Below are 17,115 nucleotides of genomic sequence, written 5' to 3'. Positions count from 1 at the left end.
CAGATCCACCTGGTCCCCTGAGCACACATGCCTGGCTGGCATGAGAGGCTCTGGACCCAGTCAAAGTGCACACGACCACATTTGTCCCTGGAGACCCCCGCCTGCCACTGTGTGAACCCCTCAGTTCTGGCCTGCGTTCCTGGATTCCAATGCTCAGAACATTCCATCTTGCAAATGAGCAGGGTCCTTTTCTCTTGCCATGGTTGGTTTATGACTGCTGGAGAACCTTCCTCCTGGTATTGATAGAACAGAGCATTGGGGCAAGCTTGGAGACAGGAAGTCTTCAGAACCTAGATATACTGAGGCCTGTCCCAGGGCGTCCAGTCAGTGTGGTCCTTGGGAAAGGGAGCTGCAGGGTGCCCATGCCTCCTGCTCTCCATGGCTTTGGGGCAGATGTGGTGTGGGTCCCCCCTGTAATTTTCTAGCTGTAGTTCTGTGTATGATTTTGCTTTTCTGCTCACGCTCCTGAGACCTTCTGAGTGCTTGCTTAGAGGGACGTACCTTACAGTAGTGGGTAACTCTGGTGGTTGTCTTGTGTTTCGTTGTGTCTTTTTCTCATGTCCATGCTTCAGCCTGGTGGGGCAGGGGGCAGAGCTGGGCTGGCTGTCCAGTTTGCGTGTCCATGCTTCTTAGAACCTTCTAGAACCTGGTGGGGCAGGGGGCAGAGCTGGGCTGGCTGTCCATTTTGCAAGTCCATACTTCTTGGAACCTTCTAGAGCCTGGTGGGGCATGGGCAGAGCTGGGCTGGCTGTCTAGTTCACATGTCTATGCTTCTCAGAACCTTCTAGAGCCTGGTGTGGCAGGGGGCAGAGCTGGGCTGGCTGCCCAGGCCCGGTCCTCCGGGAGCTATGCTACATTTGCTTGACTACTTTGGGCAAGTTGCTGCGCTAGGCCCCAGTTTCTCATGTGTGAGACAGGAGGGGTGGCCCGAGGTGTCCGTATTTCTTAGGTGCCAGGGTGAGTAAAGGAGCTGAGGGAGCAGCAGAGGGAAGGGCTTTGAGTGCCTGGACTTCATACCACAGGCCTGTATCTAACCAGGGATCCGAGAGGCTACCAGGTGAGGCCTGTGGCCCTGTCTGGCGTGTCCATGACCAGGCTCACAGATGGCTGTCTCCTGAGGCAGAATCGCTGTGGTCATCTTATTCTGGCCGTCCCAGGAGCCTCATCTCAGCAGCTCCTCTGCTGGGAGCTCATTGGCAGGTGAGACTTCTTAGGACGGAGCGAGGCTGAGCTTCGGATCTAAGCCGACTTACAAGTCCTTCTAATTTGGAGTCAGATGTACATGACCAGCTCAATTTTTATCACTCTGAGTCCTTAAAATATGGGGCACTTGTGGTTCAGCAGGACAATTATCACCTCCCATGCTGGAGATGTGGGTTCTATTCCCGGCCAAAGCACCTCAAGCACAGCCGTCACCTGTCTGTCAGTGGCGGCTGTTGCTGTGATGCTGGACAGGTTTCAGCAGAGCTTCAAGATTAAGATGGACAAGGAAGAAAGACCTGGTGACCCACTTCTGAAAATCAGCCAGTGAAAACCTGTGGAGCACAATGGTTCAGTTCCCAACCAATCATGGGTGTGGTGCAGGACGAGGCAGCATTTTTTTTTTTTCATTTAATTATGCTTTAAGTGAAAGTTTACAAATCAAGTCAGTCTCTCATAGAAAAATTTATACACGCCTTGCTATGTACTCCTAGTTGCTCTTCCCAAATGAGGTAGCACGCTCCTCCTCTCCACCCTGTATTCCCCGTGTCCATTCCACCAGCTTCTGTCCTCCTCTGCCTTCCTATCTCCCCTCCAGACAGGAGCTATGGGGCAGCACTTTAGTCCATTGTGCATGGGGTCACCGCGAGTCGAGGCCAACACAACAGCAGCTAATGACAGCATTTTTTTTTTTTTAAACAAATTATTTTAAAGGGTAAAAAATTAGACTTTGCCATAATCTGTATGCATTTGGAATGTTCGCCCGGGACTTGTTTTGTGAGAAGAAGCGTTCAGAGCTGACTAGAAGGCACCTTGTTGGTGAACCGTGGGCCCCTTGCATGCACATCTCATGCAGGCCACCTCCCTGTATTACCAAAAAGGGGAAGAGTTTAAAATTCAAGATGATTCCATGGTAGATGTTATAGAAACCAAAGGGTCCAGAATTCTACACTCCTCTGAAGGCACTAAAACCATTGCTCCACAAAAACTAGTCTGGGCTGCAAAACTTCTATTGATTTTTTTTTTTTTTTCCTGTAAGCTTTTACAGCAAATTGGATTTTAAGAGTTTCAAGTCCTACAGAAGAAAATAATTTGCTCCCCAGAAAGCAACTTTTTGTCCGTATTATGTCATCACCTTTAATAACTATATTAAAGGATGAATTTTCAAGCAGCTCACAGGAAAAGTTGAAAAGAAAGAATCCATTTTCTAGTAATTTCATTAAATCAAAGAGTGAGGAAGCATATATATTCAAAACATGACCTGTGCTTTTGCTTTCGTTTGGAAATATTTGGAAAACCCATCTTTTAAGTAGCAGTTATTGAGTCATACATGCATTAAAAATAAGAAGTTTGGGGTTATCAGAATGCTTTGTTCTCTTTTTATTTTTTGATGCCAGGGCAGGGTGAGGTTTTCCTTCTGGGAACCTCCAGGACACCACAACTCCACTCCTTAAAACTGTTGGTGACGGCTAGTTAATAAGCTCTGATTTATTTGCCTGCTGTCTGTGCAGTGAAGGATGGCACGGATCTGCCTCCTAGCCAGGAACGAGCCTGGGGCTAGGGTGCTGGCTGCATGGAGCTTCCCCCAGGTCTCCGGTTTGCATCTGACACCTGTGACCACCAGCCGTGGCCACGCCAGTGTAGGTGACACCTATGTAGGTGTTTGCTGTCCCCAGCCTCACTCGTCAGCTACTTCCCCAAAGGCGCAGCTCCATCTCCCCTGAATGCAGATGTCGTCTCTGTACCTTCTGCCAAGGGTCCACATCCAGACTCATCTCCCACTGCTGAGATGTGCGCATATTTCTTCTGAAATGCACAGAGATGAAAGACCAGGCTCGCTTATCATCCTCAGCTGATGACAGGCACGCAGGCACAGCGTTGTCACCAGGGGTGGTGCTCCAAATGTTCCGTGTGGCTGGCAGGACATCAATCTGTGTGAGGACAGCCAGGAACACAGTTGGCATCACAGCATCTGTGAGAAGAGTGGCTCTGTTTAGCTGGCCGCTCACCGTGAATAGCCGTAGGTGTGGCTTTGGCCAGGCCCTCACTGCTCTCTTGGCTCTGGGAACCTCTAGAAATGCAGGATCCTGAGATCCACCCTGGAGCAAATCAGGATGCTGGGGAGGGGCTCAGGAATCGGTTTCCCAAAGTTAGCCGAGAGATCGTGCTGCTCGGCCAGGTTTGAACTCACTGAACTAAATGGTCTCCAAAAGCCATTTTAGCTCCAAGAGCTATTACTTCTAATTGTGTATTAAAAGAAAAAAAAAAAAAACGTGTTGCCATCGAGTCAGTTTTGATACGTGGTATCCCCTCATGTTTTAGAGTAGAAATGCACTCCATAGGGTTTTCAATGGCAGTAATCTTACATAAGCAGATCACCAGGCCCGTCTTCCACAATGCCACTGAGTGAGTTCAAACCACTAACAACCTTTTGGTTAGTAGTAGAAAGCAAACCATTTGTGCCACTTTTTGTTGTCGTAGGTGCCATCGAGCCAGTTCTGACTCATAGTGACCCAATGTACAACAGAACAGAACATTACCTGATCCCACACCATCCTCACAATCGTCATAGTGTTTGAGCCCATTGTTGCAGCCGCTGTGTTAATCCACCTTGTTGAGGGTCTTCCCCTTTTTCATTGACCCTCCACTTTACCGAGTATGATGCCTTTCTCCAGGGTCTGGTCCCTCCTGATAACAGGTCCAAAGTACATGAGATCAAGTCTTGCTGTCCTTGCTTCTAAGGAGCATTCTGTCTGTACTTCATTTGAGACACATTTGTTTGTTCTTCTGGCATTCTATGGTATATTCAGTATTCTTTGCCAAAGCTATAATTTAAAGGCATCAATTCTTCTTTGGTCTGCCTTATTCATTGTCTAGCTTTCATATGCATATGAGGCAATTGAAAATACCATGGCTTGGGTCAGGCGCACCTTTGTCCTCAAGATGATATCTTTGCTTTTTAACGCTTTAAAGAGGTCTTTTACAGCACATTTGTCCAGTGGAATGCATCTTTTAATTTCTTGACTGCTGCTTCCCTGGGCCTTGATTGTGGGTCCAAGTAAAATAAAACCCTTGACAACTTCAGTCTTTTCTCCATTTATCATGACATTGCTTGTTGGTCCAGTTGTGAGGATTTTTGTTTTTGTTATGTTAGGCGTAAACCACATTGACGGCTGTAGTCTTTAATCTTCATCAGTAAGTGCTTCAGGTCCTCCTTGCTTTCAGCAAGCGAGTTTGCATCATCTATGCCTTGAAGGTTGTTAATGAGTCTTCCACCAAACCTGATGCCACATTCTTCTTCATATAATCCAGTTTGTCAGATTATTTGCTTAGCATACACATTGAGTAAGTATGGTGAAAAGTTACAACCCTGATGCACAACTTTCCTGACTTTAAACAATGCAGTGTTCCCTCATTCTGGCTGTGTCTTGGTCTATATCCAAGATCCATCTGACCTCAGCAATGATAGCCTCCACGTCCTCTTCTGAATCTGTGTTATGCCACCTAGGTACATTATTTGTGTTTTAAGCATCTCATAAATGGGAGTGCGTTTATACAAAGCATCTTTTTCTTTTCTTTAATTTACCATCACAGCTGCAGTTCAAGCCCGGATAGACATAGACCAGCGGGACAGATCCTGTCCCCAAGATGTCAGAGACCTGTTGGGGGTGTGTGTGAATTCTCACACCTTGTTTCACCTGCCAAAGTACAGTTCATGCCATACATGTAACCTAAGTCAAATGGTCTTATTTCCAGCAAATAGCTTCTTTAGTGCAAAGAATCTAGCCAATTAAGAGTTTTGTCATGCCGACCAAAAAAATGCAGAAATGGTTAGACTGCATTTTGCACGTTTGAGAAAGGCCTGTTATAAATCAGAAGTGCTTTACTAGTGACAGTGGTGACACAACATGAAGATTGTAATCAATATCACTGAATTATACACGTAAAAATGGTTGAATTTGCAAATGTTCCATTATGTGTATTTTTACTACAATTTGGAAAACATTAGATGGTGTTAAATTTTTTAATTTAATAGTTTATGAAGACTTAAGTACAAAACAAAGAAACAGAAATGTTTTAAGTATCCAGGGTGGCTGTGCTTGAACACTGGGGCCACCTTCCCACACATACCTGCCTTCTCACCCAGATGGACACAGCCGATTTGCCATCCCACCAGAAGTTCTCCCAGCCTGCATTGCCTTAGCCCATGGCAGACCACAGGAAGCAGAAGCATTATAGTGAGCTTTCTCCACTGCTAGCCCTTCGTAAACTTCCACTTGCCCCAGGGAACGGCCATCTGCACACATAATTCTTTTGGAATATTAAAACATTCCATCTATTTTGAAATCTCACCTGCACACCGTCCTGTTTGCAGAAGGAATAACTGAGGACTGGACTAAATGGTGCCTACCTTGGGTGTAGGCCCATCTGCTGGCAAAACCAGCGTTTGTGTCCGTGCAGCTTGAGAGCAGACTGGGGGGTGGGGGACGATGGGGGAGCGCCATGCTTATCCGTCCTTTCCTGGAGCCCCATGAGAGGCACCAGCTGCACGCTATAAATGGCAACCAAGTACATTTGATGCATTGATTCATCTTGATAAGATTTCTTGTATTTGTTCACATGAAATTCAGTTGTATACTGATTATCCTCCTTACTAATAACTCTGTTCATTTAGATTGGTGTTCTGTCATATTAGGAAAATCTGTTTTTAATCAGTATTTTGATTTAATTATAAATTATTAAGAGGAAGCCTCTTAGCTTGATTGCCCTGAAGAATGTCTAACTCCAAGTCTCCGCCTTGTGGGGGGAAGCAGAAGCCAGAGAGAGGGGGAAACTTCTTCCCCATCCCATTAACACCCCAACAGCAGCGCCTCTGAAAATGTCTCTTGCAACGCCTTTAAAGGTCAACGAACGACGTCACCTCACTTGGAAGGGAAGTGTTGGCACAGGTATTTTGTGACAGCAGTGTCGGCAGAGAAGTGATTATTTTTAGTCTGAAGGAAGAATAAATTTGGTTTTCCTCTCTAAATAAGAATATCCTTCAGGACGATAGATCACATGGGATTAGATTTTTATATTTTTGCGTATGGGCTCTCAATTGCCTTACTCTCTGCCATGACCCTTTGCTAAGAGAACAAGGTACATCTAAACAAATCCAAAATGCAGTTCTTCCCAAACTCCAGTGGAAAACACAGATAAGTCTATTCTGGACGTGATCGACATTCACGAGTCAGGAAAGTAATTGGTTGGCTTCGAAGTGTTGAGCCCTGAGCTAGACATATCCAATTTAACACAAACGATTTCAGTGTAAACACCTTGGTCTTGGGGGTGCTGTGCCTGCTGATGAATGTACTGGCCTATTTGAGTTGGAAACACAGCAGGTGCATTGTGCCCAGTGCCACTCATCCCCAAGGGTGCCCACCCCTCCCCAGACCGTTGACCGGGTAAGTGATGTCAGCCTCCATGCTTTCCAGATACCATTTTTGGCAGAAGGGATCCGGATTCATGGCGAAAAGGTCACGGAAGCACTGAGACCGTTTCACGAGAGAATGGAAGCCTGCTTCAAACAGCTGAAGGAAAAAGTGGAAAAGCAATATGGCGTCCGGACCATGGTAAGTGGGTGGCTTTGCAAAAGAAGGGGGATTGTGGATCACATCTTCTGACTGTTACAGGCTCACAGAGCAGAGTAATAAGATTTGACCAGGATGCGTGCTTAGAATAGTGGATTTAAGTTACCCCAGCCCCCTTAGAGAGTCTATCCCCCAGCAAACCAGCAGCCTGCTTTCAGTAATTGGAAATATCAGGATGAAAAAACATTTAATAAATTTGCTTGATCACCAAATGCCCTGCATACTTGCTGTGGACACAGTGTGCCCCTTAGTGCTGTCGAGGAATGGAGAAATCTCAGAGTCCCAGCAACTCATGGGCTAGTTTACAAAGACGACACCCACCGTCACACAGTACACACAGAGGGCTAAGTAACACACAGGGCAACAGCACTCAGGATGACCCCAGGCAGAGGCAGAGCTGCTGCCCAGTCCAATGTCAAGACTGTAGCCATTGAAGGGAGGGAGTGATGGGTCACTGTGGTTAGAAATTGTTTGCAAAGACTTAACCATTGAAGAAAGGATAAGTCAGATGAGATCAGGGAGGGAGATAGGAGAGGGCTTTGCCTGGAAAAGGACCAACTCAAGCAAAGGCTTGGAAGCAGGAGTTGAATGGTGGCAGAGGCCAGTGCCTTGGACAGAAGGGAACTCATTGAGGAAGGGTTTGGATAGACACAGCATTGGCTTCCTAGGGTTTCTGTAACAAATTACCACAAATTGAGTGGCTTAAAACCACAGAAGTCTATTCTCTCACCGTTCTGTAGGCCAGAAGTCCAAAATTAAATATCTTCAGGGCCATGTTCCATCTGAAGGAAGGAAAGAATCCTTTCTTAATTCTTGCAATTTCTGGTGGCTTCAAGGTTCCTTGACTTGGAGCAGCTTTTCTCCAATCTCTGCCTCCATCTTCACGTGGCCTTCTCTCTTCTGGTCTCAAATCTCCCTCTCCTTTCCCTTACAAGGACACCAGTCGTTGAGTCCTCTACCCTGGGACCCTGCAGGCAGGCGCTGTGGCCAGACTCCTTTGAGCAGTCGTTGAATTTAGGCCCACCCTAAATTCAGGATGATCTCATTTAGAGAACCTGGGCTTGATTACATCTGCAGAGCCCATATTTCCAAACGAGGTCCCATTCCCAGGCACCGCCTCCAGATCCTGGGCTTCAGGCCACTGCTCCGCCCATTTACACAGCATAGCTTTTCCTACTCTCATCAATGGGGCTGGAGGCGCACACAGGGACCACCAGGACCTACCCGGAAGTGGTGCGCTTGATTATGACAGTATCCGCAGCTCCAGCCCAGAGCCTGGTGCTCATCAGTGAGTATGGGCTCTCAGTTGCCTGTAAAGGCAGTATTCTCAGCTAAAAAAAATCCTTACTCTCTGACATGACCCTTTTCGAAAGGAGTGCCGTTGGTCCTGGGCTCACAGGACATGCACCTGCCTAAGCTCTGAACACTCAGCCAGTGGGAGCTGCTACGGGGAAACAGACTTGGCAATCAGGGTGCCCTCCTGCTGCGCCTGTTGGAGGGCCCTTTGAGCAAGTCAGAATCCTCGAGCAGTGCTTGATGGCTTCGAAGCTCGCAGCTTCTTGCAATCAGAGTTGAGTGCCCCGAAGAGTACATCATAGGCACTTTCAAAGTCTGACGCCACCTTTAATTCTTTCTAAGAAATAAACACTTGTGAACTCTCCAAGTTTTCTTACTAAGTGAGAGGCCTTCTCTTTTATCAGTCAGTTAATGTACATTCCCAAATTGCGGAAGCCCGGCCTGCTCACCAATCATTTCTCATTCCTTCCTCCCCCGTCCTTTATGACTTCTGGGCATGTCTGCAGTTGGACGCTGCAAAGATGGTAAGGCAGAGGTCTGCGTGGGTAGTGAAGGTGTCTTCTGCTTCAAGGCAGCTGTCCTTGGCTGGCAAGTAAGAGATTTTGGCCTCATCCTGAGCCAAGATCACCTCCACCAAGCTTCCCTCTCTTCTCTGTAGGGGAGAACGGGTCAGGCTTAATGTGAAGGCTACTGAGAGCAGAAGTTAGGGCGAATTCCCACCTTTAGGTGCTTTGCTCCCTCGAGCCGCCACCCGAGTCCTCTACCCTGGAACTCTGCAGGCAGGTACTGTGGTCAGACTCCTTTGCGCAGGGAAGGCAACAGGCAGCTGTCCTGTTAGTCTGAGAATTGCGGCCACAAAGAGCAGCTGGGATGAGACCCCCCACCACCATCTTTTCCACTTTGGAACCCTGCAGGCACCTCCAAATACTTTGAAAAGCAATATAGTACTGTCCTATTTCAAAAGGATGGATTTAAAAATAAAAACACATAGAAAGGACATAAACCATTTTGTCACTTTTTTGAGCATCTTCTTCTTTCAAGGGCTTGAGCCAGCCTAAGCCCTTGAAGGAGAAGAAGACGCTCTGTGACTTGTAATGCACAGCCCGTTCCATCAACCTGTGGTCCAGAGCTCAGAGTCCAGCGTCTCTGGATCCTGGGGACCGAGGAAAAGAGACCCCTGGGGGGATACCTCCAGCGCCAGCCTTGTTCAGGACTGTCCCTGATGCCTGTCCTGGCCCAGAGGCCCAGGAGGAGCTTGCTCTGTCTTCATGCTTGTGAAAAGCTCTCTGTTTCTCATCAATTCCTTCAGGAACCCAAGTGGGGGTAGGATGGTGGGCACTGTGCCTGGTTCTGTCATCTCCACTCGGGCCATCTCATCGCTATAATCCACCATGAGCTCCAGGTCGGTGTGCTACGCTCAGGGCTCTCTCCAAGTCCAGACCCTTCTATTAAACTGCCCCCTGGCTACCTTCTCCAGGGGGACCCTCCAGCTGCACAACCCAACACACACAAAGAACATTCTGTCTTTCCTTCTCTACCCACCCTGGCCAGTATCAGGCCATCCACTGGCCCCTGTGGAGCACAACCTCAGAGGAACCCTTCACCCTGCACGTGAGTGTTGGCTTCAGTTTCCTCTCCAACACCGAGCTCATCCCTGCAGGTCGCCATCACAGCAGACCTGTACCTGCTCCCTGCCTCAGTCTCCCCTCCAGCCCTGGGCAGATGGGGCTGCAGTGACAGTTGAGGTGGAGGGCCGGGGCCTGGAGTAGCTGGACTAACTCTCCCTTGGATGGTCGGGGCAGCAAGGACTTAAGACAGGGCCCCAGGGTCTGGCCAAGAGGCTGGGTGGGAGAAAGACTTCAGAGAACAAGGCCTTGGGTTGTGTTTCAGAAAGGCTGAAAGGGGACTTTGTAGACTCTGAGCCTTTAGATTTTGTGTGGGAAAAGTTCTCATAATTTGAGCTGATCTGAAGTAACCATTTCCCTTCTAGTTTCTTCATAAAGGCTGATTAATTGCAATGAAAGATCTCCATGGAGATACCAAATGGGGCCATCTTTGGTGCTAAGTCCCAGACTGACCAGACCCTCTGTGCTGGCAAATTCCAGTGCATATTGCTTTGAACCAGTGGTTGGCAAACTATGGCCCACCTTCTGTTTTATAAATAAAGTTTTATTGGAACACAGCCCTACTCATTCATTTATGCATTTCTATGGCCGCTTTCATGCTGTAGCAGCAGGTCAAGAAGTTGTAGGAGACCACGTGGTCTGCAAGCATAATTGCTTATTGTCTGGCCCTTCATAGGTAAAGTTTGCCATCTCATGCTTTTAACCCATCTTTTGCCATTTTGAACTTGTGACTATGAATTAGACAGTTTACAAATCCAATGGTATTTCATTTAGGAAACACGTATTTAAGAAACAAGCCCACTTCTGAGATGTAGAAGCGGTGTTATAGTCTGGAATCAACCACTTCTTACCTCTGAAGGCTGGAACCGGGGCCCCAGTAGGGCTTCCATAAGTGACTGTCAGAAGGAGATACCAGCATAGGCTGTGGGAAGAGGAGAATCAAAGCCACGAGGGCAGGAAGTGCCTTGTAGGAATTTGGTGTTCACATCCTCAGGTTAAAGGTGGGAGCTTCTGCAGCAGCTGCTTCCCCAGATGTGGCAACATCTGGCTCAGGGTTCAGGTACACCAGCGTTTTCCCAGCTAATTAGATGTTGACAGGTGCTGTGTCTCAGTGATGCTGGTTTGGTGACATACAAATATGTCAAAGAAAGGATGGAAAATTCCAGTGGAGACCCCATTTTTCTCCAGAATGCATCACCAGTCCGTGACCCAGCCAGGACAAGGGGCTTTAGCAGTTCAGTGGCTCCATTTAATCCTTTGTAAAAAAAAAAAAAAAAAAATTTTTTTTTTTTAGAGGTGGTTCAGGAGCATCTGTTTTGGTCTAGAGAAGTTCAGTCATTACAGAGCCACGTGTGTCAGTTATCTGCACGGTTTGTCAACACCTGTAGCAAGTCGATGTAAAGGTCTTGCGAATTCTTTAATCACATTCTGGAGGGTACTCTATAAATCAGATTTTCTGGGCAACACATTCCACCATGATTTTGGAACAGGTTGATACATCATGGTCTTGGTAAAGAAAATTTTATTAAAATGAAAAAGACTGAGAAGATTATTTCTATCGTTTACCACAATATTGCACCAGGTTTGAGAAGAGCCCAGAGTAATCATCATGTTTGTCTTCCTCTCTGAACAAGAGCACACACTGTTTATAAAATGTGAGCAGCTGTGATCCAGAGGCTAGTTGCAGGGGTCTGATGGTGTCGGCCGGAAGTCTTCTGGCTGAGGCATTCAACAAGCCTTTGTCTCTATCTAATTCCATCTGTCTATCTCTCTCCTCCCCTCTCTCTCCTTTCTCTCTCCCTCACCCTCCCTCCCTCTCTCTATCTCACTATGTCTCTCTTTCTCTCACTCTGTCACTCTCACTCTCTGTCACTCTCTGTCTCTCTCACTCTCTGTCTCTTTGTCTCTCTCACTCTGTCTCACTGTCTCTCACTCTCTGTTTTTCTCTCTCTCACCTTCTGTTTCTCTCACTCTCTGTCTCACTCATTCTCTCACTCTCTGTCTCACTCACTGTCTTTCACTCACTCTCTCTCAGCCCTCAAGCCTGGATGACAGAAGAGGCAGCCGCCCCCGGTCCATGGTCCGGTCCTTCACGATGCCTTCGTCCTCCCGGCCCCTATCAGTGGCCTCCGTCTCCTCCTTGTCGTCCGACAGCACCCCTTCCAGGCCAGGCTCCGATGGGTGAGTTGGGCTCAAGCACAGGGGGACGGTAGGGGAGGGGGCTTGGAGGGTCCTGAGAGGAGCCACCCAGGGCCCTGTATTTGTTTTATCACAACTGAGAGATTTTTTAAATTGAAATTATCTTTGAAACTAAGACCCTCCAAGAGTTTATGACCCTGGTGCCCAGTATTACTTTGGGGGTCTTTTTGAGAAAAAGTCCTCACTTTGGGGACCACTTTAGGTAAGGCTTCCATCATAAAAAAAAGACTATGGTAAAATATATGTAACATAAAATTTACCATTTTAACCATTCTTAAGTGACATTAATTAGTCACCATGGTGTGCAACCATCACTACAACCTGTTCCCAAAAGTTTATCTTCGCCCCAATCAGAACACTACTTTTTAGCTGTAACCACTCCCTCCAGCCCCCGGTAACCACTAATAAATTTTAATTTCTGTGCCCTGGTGGCACAGTGGTTAAGAGCTTGGCTGCCAACGAAAAGGTTGGCAGTTCAAGTCCACAAGCAGCTCAACAGCAATTTTTTTTCATTTTTTTTTTAATGCATTTACCTATTCTAGGTATTTCCTATAAGTGAGATCACACAATATTTGTTCTTCTGTATCTGACATTTCATTCAACATGGTATTTTCAAGGTTTTTCCATATCATAGCTTGTATCAGGACTTCATTTCTCTTAATGGCTGAATAAACTCCATTGTATAGATAGACCACATTTTATTTATCCATTCATCTGGTGATGGACATGTGGGTTGTTTCCACCTTTGGGCTCTCGTGAATAGTACTGCAATGAACATTGGTGCACAAGTATGTTTGGGTCCTTGCTTTCAAGTCTTTTGGGTTATATACCCAAGAGCAGAATTGCTGGATCATGTGGTAGGTCTAAGGAGCCCTGGTGGCGCAGTAGCTAAGCACTTGGCTGTTAACTGAAGGATCAGCAGTTCAAACTCACCAGCCACTCTGCAGGGGAAAAGACCTGGCCATCTGCTCCTGTAAAGATTTACAGCCTAGAAAACCCTATGGGGCAATTCTGTTTTGTCCTGTGGGGTTGCTAGGAGTCGGAGTCGAACTGATAGCACCAACAACATGATAATTCTATGTTTAAGTCTGTGAGTAACCGCTAAGTTATTTGCCATAGTGGCTGGACCTTCATACAATCTCACCAGCCGTGGATGAGGGTTCCAGTTTCTCCACATCCTTGTCAACACTTGTGGTTTTCCGTTTTTCTAAAAACAGCCATCCCAGTGGCTGTGAAGTAGTCAGGTTTTCAAACCTCCAGTGAGAGTCCTGCCCTCCTGTTCGAAATGTGTTTTAAAATCATGGCTTATTTCTTGCCAGCTTTGTGCTTTGCACTTTCCATACGCTCACCCCCGTGATGCCACGTGGAGGCTGAGGGCTGCCTTGGTCTGAACATGACCTGGCCTCCAAGGTCCCCCACAGCACTTCTCCCTGTCCACCTGCCTTTCACCTGCAGTCCCGCTTACGTGGGGCTGGCCAGGCTACCTCCTCTCTGCGAGACTACTTTGGAGACCAATTTTTGCTTTTTGTTTTTGTTTTTCAAAATTCCTTCATTTAGTTTCCTTAACAAATATGTGGAAAAATTTTTTATTCTAAATCAGGCATTCAGTTGAGACAGTTGGCAACACCAAAAAATTCGTTACACACTATTGTGCTTTTAAATGTCAAGACCTTTTCACATTGGAAACCATCCCTGGCGGCATAGTGGTTAAGAGTTAAGCTAATAACCAAAAGGTCGGCAGTTCGAATCCATCAGGTGCTCTATGGAAACACTGTGGGACAGTTCTCTGTTTTGCAGGGTTGCTATGAGTCGGAATCAACTCGATGGCAATGGGTTTTTTTGGGGTTTTTTTTTCACATTTGGCATCTCATCTAACCCTCACGACAATGCTGTGGGGCAGGCAGGGCTGGTACTGTTACTCCCTTGGCTGAAAAAATTCAGGTGCAGGAAGACTGAGTGAGTTGCCCACAGAAGATACAATAATGGCCAGGTTCAGGAACTCAGTCCACAGACCCCTGGGCCTGAGTTCTTTCTACTGCACCACAGTGCCATCCAGGGCTCCTACCAGGTAAGGCATGCCCTGGGCAAGGCATGGTTTTTTGTTTTGTTTTTAATTGTGCTTTTTAGATGAAGGTTTACAGAGCAAATTCGTTTCTCATTAAACAATTAATACACATATTGTTTTATGACATTGGTTGCCAGCCCCAGCTCCATTTTTTTTTTTAAGCACCCGAGAACACAAAGCGACCAAGAGGAGAAGGAGCAACTAACAGTGTAGCTAGCTAGCATTCACAGAGCTCTCACTGTGGCTCCTGCATTAACGAAGAGCGTTGCGAAGAAAACCTCAGTATCGATGTTTTGGTGTTTTTGAATGGCAAGCATGTAAAATTTATTCTTCTCTTATTATCCAAAAAGAAAAAAAATACCACTTACAACATAAACATCAGAGAGCTTGTTATTATTTCACAGCAGAGTGTGCACAGTTGTGTATTTGTCCTCTCCCAGTGGATTTCCAACCCATCCCCCAGCCCACCCTCACTCTCTGGCCCCTGCGACACGCAGCTGTGAAATTACAGCGCTCCTCCATGACCACTCCCAGCGCCCTTCGTTGCCGATGACCAGGATGCCCAATGGAGAACTGAAAACTATGCCCGCGTTCCTTTGACAGTAATTTTTATCAGCCTCTGCTACTTACGAGGCCACGCCCATAACGGAAATTCTCAACTTAGAGGTATTTAAATCATGTTCAGCTGCTAACCAAAAGGTCGGCAGTTCGAACCTCCAGCCACTCTGAAGAAGAAAGATATGGCTGTCTGCTTCTGTAAAGATTACAGCCTGCGGGTAGAACTGCCACAGTTGGGGCAGTTCTACAGTGTCCCATAGGGTCGCTGTGAGACGGCACTGTGGGTTTGGTTTTGGGGAAGTCATGTCTGCTTGTCATTTAGAGCGAGATTGCTACAGAAATTTAATTCAACTTCTCCCCAAGAAAGTCCCCAAGTTAGTTATGCAAGAGTTTCTATATTTCCAAGAACCTAGGGATTAGGGTGGAAATTGATGTAGAGTTTTTAGATAGAGGAATAATGTGTTGCAAATGTAGAGACGTGAGACCCAGCAGTCTTGAGTGCATTTTCCCAAATCTCCGGGAGGGAGGCGTGGGTCACCTCCCTCCAAGGAGGCATTTGTTTAACCTTTAATAGAGCACATCCTTATTGGAGTCCACATTTTTCTTCATTCATGGGGTTACCACCCTTGGCTATGTAACTAATGGCAGAGAGTAAGGCTTTGGTCTCCAGTGGCACGGGTTACGTGCAGAATAAAGTTCACCCTATCGGCAGTTGCTTCTCATAATGGGAAAAATTTAGAACTCAACCTCTCTCTCTCGGGTCTTTGTATTCTCGTCTGGATTTCACAATACAAGTCTTTCTGAGCTGAGAAGTGCCTGCTAAATCTCTTGTGCCTACCTTAATTGTCTCAAGTTCTGTAAAACTTGAGAATAAAATCATGAAGGTTCTGGTTGTTGTTTATAATATCGTAGATATAATATCTGATGCCCATTGATTGTTGATTTGTTGATTCATGTGTACCCATCCTGTTGGAAAAGTCCAGGCCTCCTAAAATGCCATAATAATCAAAGCCAATACTGGTTTATTTTGTCAATCATTTTTAATTTTTAAACTTGTTATTATAGAAAAATTTGTGACTATACAAAAATGGACAGAATACTATAGTACGGCCCCATGTCCTCATCAGCCCACTTCATCAATAATCAGCTCCTAGCTAATCTTATTTCCATCTGTATGGTACTCCCATGTTGTTTTGAAGCAGATTCAAACATTGTAACATCTCATCCATAAATATTTTAGTATCAGTTTCTAAAAGGTAAGAATTCTTTTTTAAAAAAAATAACCATTCTACCACTCACAGGAAAAAAAAAAAAAAAGCTAACGGTAATGCCGTATTATTATGAAGTAGTATTAATTTCCCACAGTGTCGTAAACACTGTATTTTTTCTACAGTTTGTTTGAAACCAGATCGAAATCAGGTCCCCCCCCTTGATGTATCCCTTCAAGTCTCTTTTAATCAACAGATTTCCCTTCCAGTTCTTTTTTCTTCTTGTACTTGTAATTTATTGGTTGAAACACCTAGGTTGCTTACCTGAAGCATTTCCCGAAGCCTGGATTTTGCTGATTGCATCCCTTATGGTGGTGTTTGGCGTGTATCTCTGTCCTCTGTATTTCCTGCATGCCGGTAGTTGGATCTAGAGGATTGATTAGATTCGCGTTTGATTTGGGGGCAAGAGGACTTGATAAGTGGTAGTGTGTTCTTCCATGAAGGGGCACGTTGTGCCTGGCTGTCTCTGTTTTGATGACATTAGCAGCTATTGATAATCAGTGCTTAGATTCTGTGCCCACCCAAGCCATTGCTGCAGAGTCGATTCTGACTCATAGTGACCCTATAGGACAGAGTAGAATTGCCCCCGTAGGGTTTCCAAGGCCGCAATCTTGATGGAAACAAACTGCCACATCTTTCTCCCATGGGGTAGCTGGTAGGTTCAAACCTCCAACCTTTCAGTTAGCAACTGTGTGCTTAACCACTGGGCAACCAGGGCTCCTTTAGATTTGATACGCTTACTGTTTAAAAAGCCTAGTATATGTGCCTTCACAACAAATCCTGCATACCGTGTTATATCGGGGAAGAAGCAGCAGGAGATGTGATGCTTGCTCTTGGTAGTCTGCATCTTCCATGGATTTTGATAGCAGTTTTAAAAATGATCTTTCCCTCTTCCAGTCCATCCAAGTATCAATATCCGTATTAAAATCAAGACCAAACCTGTTGACATCAAGCCAGTTTGGACTCATGGCGACCCCCGTGTGTTACAGAGTAGAACTGAGCTCCATAGGGTTTTCTTGGCTGTAATCTTTATGGCAACAGATCACCATGCCTTTCTTCCGTGGCACTGCTGTGTGGGTTTGAGCCACTGTTCTTTTGGTTAGTAGTCAAGTGCAAACTACTTGGCCCAGCCAGGGACCTGTTACATGTCCCATATTGAGGAGCAAGGTTGCTGTAATGAGAACAGTGATTTTGCCCCAATTGTTCGTTTCAAATATAAGTTTAAAAGAAACCACAACTAAGATGAAAACGTGGCTGGCCATCTGAATCACCTT

At 46.1% G+C, this 17,115-nt stretch overlaps 1 protein-coding gene across 3 annotated transcripts in view; it reads left to right on the top strand.

Annotated features, from left to right (window-relative positions):
* The window catches only part of DOCK1 (dedicator of cytokinesis 1), a 542,476-nt gene that overhangs the window by 508,973 nt on the left and 16,388 nt on the right, over positions 1-17,115 (top strand). For all 3 annotated transcript variants that reach the window (XM_064269186.1, XM_064269185.1, XM_064269187.1), the window contains exons 47-48: positions 6,675-6,812; positions 11,787-11,932. In XM_064269186.1, the coding sequence (XP_064125256.1) occupies positions 6,675-6,812; positions 11,787-11,932 (284 nt within the window). The remainder of the gene's footprint in view (positions 1-6,674; positions 6,813-11,786; positions 11,933-17,115) is intronic.

The sequence above is a fragment of the Loxodonta africana genome, chromosome 16, assembly GCF_030014295.1.
Source record: "Loxodonta africana isolate mLoxAfr1 chromosome 16, mLoxAfr1.hap2, whole genome shotgun sequence".
Lineage (NCBI taxonomy): Eukaryota > Metazoa > Chordata > Mammalia > Proboscidea > Elephantidae > Loxodonta > Loxodonta africana.
Note: the sequence above shows the minus strand (reverse complement) of the source record. Positions and strands in the feature narration are given on the sequence as shown.